At 35.7% G+C, this 9,429-nt stretch overlaps 1 protein-coding gene across 1 annotated transcript; it reads right to left on the bottom strand.

The window, feature by feature from the left end:
* Positions 1-907: 907 nt before the first annotated feature.
* Positions 908-9,024, bottom strand: LOC112051017 (uncharacterized). Its single transcript, XM_024089480.2, has 3 exons — positions 8,815-9,024; positions 3,483-4,689; positions 908-3,396 (listed from the first exon to the last, which is right to left on the bottom strand). The coding sequence occupies exons 1-3, from the start codon at positions 8,841-8,843 to the stop codon at positions 1,648-1,650; spliced, it is 2,985 nt and encodes a 994-aa protein (XP_023945248.1). The 5' UTR covers positions 8,844-9,024; the 3' UTR covers positions 908-1,647.
* Between the last annotated feature and the right edge of the window lie 405 nt (positions 9,025-9,429).

The raw sequence follows: 9,429 nt of genomic DNA, 5'->3' as shown, positions 1-9,429 counted from the left end.
GATTACCTCAAAGGCTTTATTACTTGGCCACGGAACATTCGTCGCGGCGAATTTCCTCGCGGTGCAAGCGACTAACAACTAACTAGTTAAGAAAATATCTATCTATCGTTTCAATAACCTACTGACAGATAGTTTGACTGTTACTGATAATCGAGAATAGCTATTTATCTGTAATCTTGGATAGGTTATTGAAAACGGCCGTAAAACAAATACACAGAACTGATGCAGAAATTCGCCGCGCTGTCCCGTGGCCAGGTATTTAATGACAGAGCACGGCTTATTAGTCCTCTACATGTTACTTGAAAAAAGAATATAATTACTTTCAGATTTTACTCGGAACATATTTGTTATAAAAACCTATGATAATTGATGAAATAACCTAAATTCCTTTCATTAATTATTTCTACAAATGCAAAAGAGCGCATCGACAAAACACAGTATGGTAGTGGACTTATATCAAATTTAATATAAACAATATTAATTATGTATAATACAAGTTAAGGATTTCTTAAAAAACTTGTTATACAAATCATGTATTTTTTCCAAACGTTGTTTAAGACTTAATGTTTAAAGCTCTTGAGAAAACTAAGTAAGGTAAGTATTTTGACATCACAGACAGACACTTGAATATTATTAATATGTATAGAAAAATAAGAATTGAATGAGTTCGGTAATGAACTAGTGAGAGGCTGTGAGGCTGCCGTGATTGATTGCTCTTGTCTGATGAGCTGATGATGATGATGACTGTGCGATACGTCTAACAGTAACACTCTGAGAAATATTTAATTTAACATTAAATAAATAAGGTGTTGTGGTTTTAAAATGGTGATTACTGTTCATTTCTAAGAAAAAAATCAAGTGACGGTATTTGGAAGACTGGATCTTTGTACAAAAAGGTATGTGATAATAATTTTTTTACACCATTTTTATTAAAATAATATCCCAAACCATCATTTCACAAGCACTTTTAAAGCCATTCATGTCATAATCTCACTTTCATAAAATCTACTTTGTTCCACTACTTATACACTAAATACATACTAAGTAGGTACATTGTAAATTTTACATACGAACATTTGGTTATAAATTTTTCTTACCACACAATCGCACTAATCGAACATTAGGTATAATTATGATCTATCTGTACATTATATAAGTAAAGTCTATACTTATAAAATAACACATACTGTTTAATCTATGTACAAATCATAATTGAAGTCAATAAATATTTGACAATATGTAAAACTAATCTGACAAAGGCAAAGGTTAAAAGTAACTAATCAGCAAACCATAGGTATATGAGTCAACACATAAATCACCTTAACTTTAAAATAAATATCTCTTGTTATTCTTATTACACAACACGATCCGTCTAAATTCATAACATTTACTTGTTCATAAAAACAATAACAATATAAATGTGAAAGTTATTCAGATATTCGGTATTCAATCGAGCGTCAACGTCTAGTTATATTATGGAATTTGGGACACGAGTGTATTCCTGTAATGCTTTTTATCCTGAGAAAATCTGCGCGATCCAACCCGCGGGCGAACGCTAGTGCCTACTATATAACAATAGTAATGTACATCGCGTTACATAATATCTATGTCTAATGATACTTCGACATAATCTTTCGTTTTTAAATTTCATAACCTGTACTGGTAAGGCAGTGTAACTGGTTGGGGGGCCACTTCTTCTTTTTCTTCCTGATCGGGCATGTAATAGTGCAGTTCGTAAGCGGGCGATAGCTCTACTAATTTATCACAGTTCGGCTCGCACGTCTTCCTCGGTAGAGCAAATTTTCCATTGTACAAACCACGCATGAACGCTCTCGACGACGCTACATCATCACCACTCTGAGATTCAGTGTGGATAATGCTACTGTTGAATAGAATGGGAAACTCTGATCTGTATCGTTCACTGTTTTGGTTGAAATTGTCTACAAATCTTTGCAGGACATCTTTCCGGAATTGTGTTTCGTAATCTTCGTAACCGTTGTCTATCGGCCTAGGCGATTCTTTGTTATATCTTAAGTGAGCTGTATTGGTCACGCCTTGCGCTGGTGCCTCAGTGTACGGAATGTACCCAAAATTCTTGTCATATTCGGAGTTCTTTGCTGCCACCTTAACGAAATCTTTGTAATGTTTTATGACGTAAGTGCCCCTATCGAAGCTCACTTCATCATTTAGTGCTACGCCTGGATCAGTCGTTAGTTGTGGTCGTGTTAACAACATTTTCTCTGTTAAATCTGATTTGCTGCCAACAGTACTAGCTGATGGTGTTGAAACAAATGTGGGCGGTGTTGTCGGAATAGGCACAGATGCTGGCAGAACGTGTTCCGGCACATCGGTCTCAGTTGTAAACGATTCCATTTTGAACTTAAAGCCATTATCGTAGTCGTTAATGTTAACTTTTTGCGTCGTCAAGGGAGGGAAGTACTGTACGGTAGCTTTTCTTTCGGGGAACGCGTTGACCGAAAGTTTGCTCTTCTGTTTTAGCCAATCGGGTTGCTTTGCCACTATTGTTGAAGGAAAGAAAGGAGTACTTGGCCTGAGTGAAGTGGTAAATTTCTTCAGATCTATCTTAGCCATGTTTAAATAGTCGGTGTCGTCTTCGTCCGTAGAATCATAATATTCACGGAACAACTTTTTGGGAATCGTAGTTGCGAATGAATTTTTACTTACACTTTCTGTTGTTGAATTTGTAGTCACCGTCTCAGTCACATTTTGTGGTTCTCTAGTGATTCCATTGCCTCCAGTCGTACTGTCTAGAGCAGGCGAATACGTAGTGACGATAGATGTAAGTTCATCAATTGTGACTCCTCCGCGCTCCCCAGAGCTACTATTTTCTTCATAATCAATGTAAACGGTATTACCGAACGAGTCTATTTTCTTTCTTTTAGATTTTCTTTTCTCACCCATCTTTTGCAGCCTCTCCCTTAGGTCAGGTAAATCATTTTTGATATCTTTTTCAGACAAATTGTTCCATTCTGTCTCCGTCTTGTTTTTTAAGACTTGAGTGAAAGGCTTAGAAGAATTTTTTGGTTTAAAAACTATGCCTAGGGAGCTTAAGCTTTCGTTCCTCCAACTGTTGTCGTCCGGGTCCCTGACAAATTGTTTTGGTGGCATAACTTCTATTTTCTTCATGGGCTTATAATTAGCATTCACTGTATACAGTGTGATATTTTTAGATTTTTCGTTATTCATTGATTTAGAGTTCACTTCAGATGACGAATTCGTTTCAGCTGAATTATCAAGATTAACACCTTTACTTTCTTCAATTTTGTGATTTGCGTTGTAGTTAAGAACATTAACTCGTTGACGCTGATTAACATTTTCTTCATAATCTTTAATTGCCATTTCCTTCATTAATTCTTCTTTCATGGTATCCTCGTTCTGAAAAATTAGAGATTTGCATAATTAAATATAGATTCGCTAAATCGTTTACCACTTTTAAAGTTTTTTGTTGAATTTATACTTACCATTACGATTTGAGATTCGAGTTTATTTTTATCTTCAGAATGTACTATATCGGTTATGGAACTAGATGTTTCAAACATTCCTGGAATATTAGTACTGATTTTGAAATCAGCCATCTCAGGTTTTTTTTCTGTTTCTGTAGAAATTTCAGTTGTCACATATGAAGTGGAAGTCGCTTCTGAAGTTATAGTTTTTCCTGAAAAATTAAGAAATCCTGCTCGTTTGGATTCGTGACCAACTTGTGTAGAAGATAAAATATCAAGATGTGCAGTTGGACCGTCCACTTCCACTAATGGTGTTAAGGTTACTGCGTTTTGACTATCATATGTCTGAAATTTTAGATTCGATGTTAAGAGATCATTTTTTAATGATTCCAGCGATGGGATATCAGATGTGACAGTATCTTGTAGCGCAACTCGTACGTGCTTTGTTTCTGCATTTAGAATCTCCTCTTTTATATTATCTTTGATTTTTTCTCTGACAATTTCTTCTGAAGAATGCGATGGTCGCTTTCTCTCAATGGTCTTGTATTTTTTCCATTTAGGTGTGGGGCCTAATTTATTTAGACTTGGTGAAAAATGTTTCTGCTTTTTTATTATGTCTTTTGATGGTTTCGTAAATTGTGGTTTATCTGTGACTGTACGGTCTTTAGATTGACCTATAGTAGTGGTTTCTAATTCAATTTGTTCAGACTCACTTAACTTTAATTCACTTGTTGATAAATCAATAAAGTCTGTTGTAGTTTCTCTTTCAGATGTGTATTCAGAATACATCGAAACCGAAGATTTGTCCTCTAAACCAAAACTAGATGTAAATGTTTCCGCTTCTGGATTAATTAAAGTTGAACTTTCCGTTGTTATTTTTTGTTCATAAACCGTTATTTGCTCTGTCACTAGATTTTTGTTTGGTATATTCGACGTTTGATCGGTTGTATTGGGCTCTGTTATGAAATCTTGTTTGGGTTGTATCGTTTTTGTAGCCAACAAGATTCCATTCTCTTTTCTTTCTTTTTTGCCTTCTGTTTTGTTGTTACTCAAGTTTAAATGATCAGAAACTATCCTGGAATTCCTTTTAACTCGCAGTATAACGCTGTCTTCTTGAGCAAGATTTCTGTCCGCATGAATGGCTTTTGTTGTGTGACGAAGCGTGAATGCTGTTGCGGGTGCGTCAATGTTTGATAACACGATGATACAGCATATAACGGAAAATCTGAAATACAAAGTAAATTTTGAATGAAATGGTATCGAACTTTTTCTAAAAGTCTACTTTGTTACTAGTGATAGGATTTTTGTTTAGTAACTATATAAGTATCCGTGATTATTTAAAATAATTTTGATTAGATAGGTCATTCTTTGAGAAGATGATAAATGCTGTTTTATGATTAGATTTCGGTTATACGGTATGAAATGAATCTCAGTTTTATATTATATTAGTACAACAACTTGATTGGTTTAATAGCGACTTTAGATTTCATTTATTTATTTATTTATAGATACGAACACTAATCTAGTTATCCATTTAGTGAATCAAGGAAATTCTCCATTTATGAAGGCGAAATATATTGCAATAATGTAGGTAATAAATAATAATTCACAACTAAAATCTACATAAGCCCGACAAGTGGACTTTATCACGCACAGTCTGGCGAAAGAACTGTTGTTAAAACTGGTAGATATTTTACATACATTTCGAAATAAATTTAAATTAATAATTACATCATGACGAGTGGAGCTTAGTTTGAATCTACGGGAATAGTTAGTTACTATTTAGACACGATTCTGTTTTTATACAACTAACTGATAAGGTGTGAACGTCCTTCCGGAACCAGTTTTTCCTGCTGGGATAATTAAAGGTATTCGCTCCATCCGTGGGTGTAGCAGGGTGGGTCCAAGCTCTACATCAACTCGCAAGTGGATTATTTTGTTAGCTGTTGGGCGGGTAATTTCAAAGATAACCTCGAGTCTCAATGAGGTATGTCTACATAATTTATTCATTTTGGTGGAATATTGATAGAAATAATAATAATTAAGTACTCCACATGTTTTAGAAGGTAGGTCCGTATTTTAGTGTTACCGTTCAGTCTAGAGCATTATTTCATGCAATTGGTAAGTAATAATTTTTTTATCCATAATTGAACTAAACTTGCATATTACATGTAGTACGCAAGTTTGTATGTTTGCATGTTGTAGCTATCATTCATACAGAGAGAAACCATTGTTCCACCAGTTTTATTTTTAAACACTTGTACTCTTGTAGAGCTGACAATCTGCTGTCCATTGTAAGTATTGGTATGTAATCTAATGCCTGCTTGTCTTGTTTATAAAATATGCCTTCCCTTTATATCTATTGTATCGCTTGTTGTGACTGTGTGTTGCTTAAACGGTGAGTGCGTACACTGCGTATGTGGTAAATCCTTCATTACCCTTATAAGTATGATTACAGGTAACTGACTGTTAATGTTGCATTTCTAACTTACTTAACAAGTTTTAAATGTCAAAAAAATTACGTGTAATTGAATCATATTTAAATATCTCCGCATTTAACAAATTAAATAAATGATGAGCAGAATGTAATATTTTGTTCTTGTATAAAAAGTACGTTAGCCATGCCTCTAAATCATAACTTTTCTCCCTCAAATTAAGCAAGAGTGTGTGTGTGTGTGAGTGAAGAGTCTGCTACTGTTACTGGTTATCACTAGTGCGTACGACTTTACTACAACGGGCGAGAATCAAACCTAGAACCTTGTAGATTTAAATTGTTCCCCTTTAACCGCGAAGCCTGAATTGATTGAACGTTCATTGTGAAACGAACTGATATTCATCGTTAGTCTCGCTGTGGGTCTGTGATGCCACGGATTATCAGCTCCTGGGTTCGAATCCTGTGTCGATCTAGGAAACCGTTTCTGCTTGTTCAAAAATATGACCCTAACTTAACTTTTATTTCTCTTAAGTTAGTACGAGTGTAAACGTACCTACGAGTACCCTTGAATTACAATATCAAAAACAATGGAAAGTGTAAAAAATTACGCCTTCCTGATAAGTTAGCCTTTACAAGGCTATTGCCGAAGTGATGAGGCAGGTATTGTAATAGTATAAATACAACCAAACCATAGGTATTCATGAATGTGATGGATGTAAGGGCCACTCATCGATGGTCATGTTAATTATATATTTTTGTCTTCAGTTACATTTCCAGTGTGGTTTAAAAACGTGATGAACATAACTTTAAAAAAAAAATAATTCTGTCGAAATAGATAGGTATAAAACGCAACTAGGTAGGTATATGTTAAACCATGCCCTCAGTCACCTAATTTTACTTAGTTTTGTAGCTTTAACGTCTAGACTTTAGTTAGGTACTTGTCACTCAAAGCCACTATGATCCAATTTAGTTCATTGTGCAAGTATGGAATTTAGATGACCTAAATCATCTAAATTCTATATTTGCCTTCTATACCTTCATGTTTATCATAGTTTTAGCTTTTATAAAATAGCTAACGAATTTCTGGTCATCGCAGACTCTCGCTGTATATTGCCTTGCATAATTACCGGCGCTTAACAATGATAGTGTAAGAGCAAATTTTAATAATAGAAAAAAAATGCCTATATAGAGAGAAAGCTAAACTTTTTAAACGAACAAGTTTACCGCAACAAATTGAATGTCCATGTAAACTGTTGACGCAAGAAGTCAATCCGCTGGCCGCGCGCGGTTAAGTTACTAGGGTAGCCATCCATTTGAATTTACTCGGAATTGTCCTAGTTTAACGAGCGTCCTCTATGCATACCATGACAAATCTCGAGACGAGGAACAGGCAATGTCGACTAATAGGAGCCGAATGAAAATTTCGTTGCGACTGAAAGAAAAAATTGTTTAAAATCTATAAGCCATGTCAAACCATTGCGGTAGATAAAAATGAATACGCAGATCAAACAAAACCTAGGTTTTTCTGTTATATGTAGGTATGGGTAAGTGCCTACTAAAGAAGTTTAGGTTTAGAGCTTCAAAAGCCGGAGTCTTTTTGCATATTGTCCTGGTGTTCAGATTTAAGAGATGGCAACCCTATAAGTTGTAATGTTGATCGTTGTGGAACGATTGTGCTCGAAGAAATATGTAAGCAAATTGAGGATGGTAATTTTGTGTAGTGTAGGTAGGCTATGCAGTTAATAGAGTTACTTAATCGTGTTCTAATCTAGCTCTTCCGTAACTGTAGTGGAAAGCAAATTAAGAAGGAACATAATTTATTATAAAACTGACAGAAATACAAAATTTTAATTGCTATAGGTAGGCTAAAAATTGAATTGTTTTTGTTACTCAATGATATGCCAGTCCTTGACTATGTTTCATCTGATGTTAAGTGATGATCTAAGAAGAAGCAGGTTTATTTAGCAAGTTTATTCTATCCTTATAGACAGTTTATTCTATCCTATCGACAGTTTTACGCATCTTATGGGAACGCTATATCACTTGCAGGTATAAGTTATTATCAGGGCCCGCCCATATGGCGATCAGAGCAGTCGCTCCAGGCGCCAAATCCTAGAGGGCGCCTAAATAGTAAAGAACGTTGGCCACTCCAGATTATGGTCGAGATCTTCACGTTCCATACTTCTTTTGCACTCACAATTAGGAGCAAACAGGAGAGGCGCCATAATTGGATCTCGCTTCATTCTAAAATTTACTTCGGGCCGGCGCTGGATATTATCTTATCTAGCCACGGACGCTGCCTACCACCAGACCTGACATAGGCGGCAATGTTATCATCATTAACTGCGAACTGCGTCCACTGCGGGACATAGACCTCTTGCGTTTCTCCTTTTGAATAGCTTACTATACACGATGGGACACACAGGTCTCTTACTCGTGTACAGGCTAAGAGGGCTTTTTTATTTAATTTATCCCCATGGGACAGGCAAAGATCCACGACCATTCAACCTGATTGATGCCTAATAAATAGTGCATTTTTACGAAGCTTACCATTGTGGTGTATAAATTCTTTTTTAAAAATCTGTTACATTCAAAAAGAATAATAATCTTTTTATCATAAAAGTGGAAACGAATATATTGTTACTAAACCGATTTTAATGAAAATGAAATGGGTCCAATCTGGAAGTATACTCTTTCAAACAAATAAAGAATTTTCAAAATTGTTTAATAAATGAGAAAGTTATGAGGTAAGAAACATAAAAAGCATACGTATCGAAATGAGAACCTCCTCCTTTTTTTGAAGTCGGTTAAAAAAGAACCGAACCGCTAATCCGTAACATTGAACATCGACAGCGAACAGACATGAGTGTTATGACGGCAACTCGTCACGCCCTGGTTGGCAGTGTTGGCACTCACCTGCAAGCGTTGCACAGTGACATCTTCATCGCCGCACGTTGCGTCACAGGCACCACATGACAGCCACACGCGCGCGCGCCGCCGCTGCCGATCGATCACTGCAATCGGCTCCACAATCTATATCAGCCGATGTAAACAATTCGGCGATGTTCTAACTATGCAAGTGTCGAACGAGCCTTTCATTGACCAACTAAAGCAAAGTCAACTGATACAATAAAATGATCGAATACGATGCTTCAATTTCGTATCTACAACGGCCTTCAATCATTGCGGTTTCCATCCGAAATACATTAACGGATTCACACAATTATTACTTACATAAATTACTTACAGCAGTTACGACTAACAATCATAAACATAATTAGGTTTATTTAGGTACTATAATAAGGAAATTATAAATTATCAGCATTTTGCATACATTTTAGGAGGTAGGTCCATTGTATTATAATAGAGATTTATAGAGATTCAAATTATATGTAACTTAATTAGTATTCCATGATATAATTTCTTTCATCAATAGGTCCACGATTGTGTGATCATGGGTTCGATCCCCGTCCGTTAGATTATTGTCGTACGCAGTTCCCACTCTCTGCACAGTGTTTACGATTACATGAA

Source organism: Bicyclus anynana, chromosome 5, assembly GCF_947172395.1.
Source record: "Bicyclus anynana chromosome 5, ilBicAnyn1.1, whole genome shotgun sequence".
NCBI classification, from domain to species: domain Eukaryota; kingdom Metazoa; phylum Arthropoda; class Insecta; order Lepidoptera; family Nymphalidae; genus Bicyclus; species Bicyclus anynana.
The sequence above is the reverse complement of the archived record's forward strand: the minus strand, read 5'-3'. Positions and strand labels throughout refer to the sequence as shown.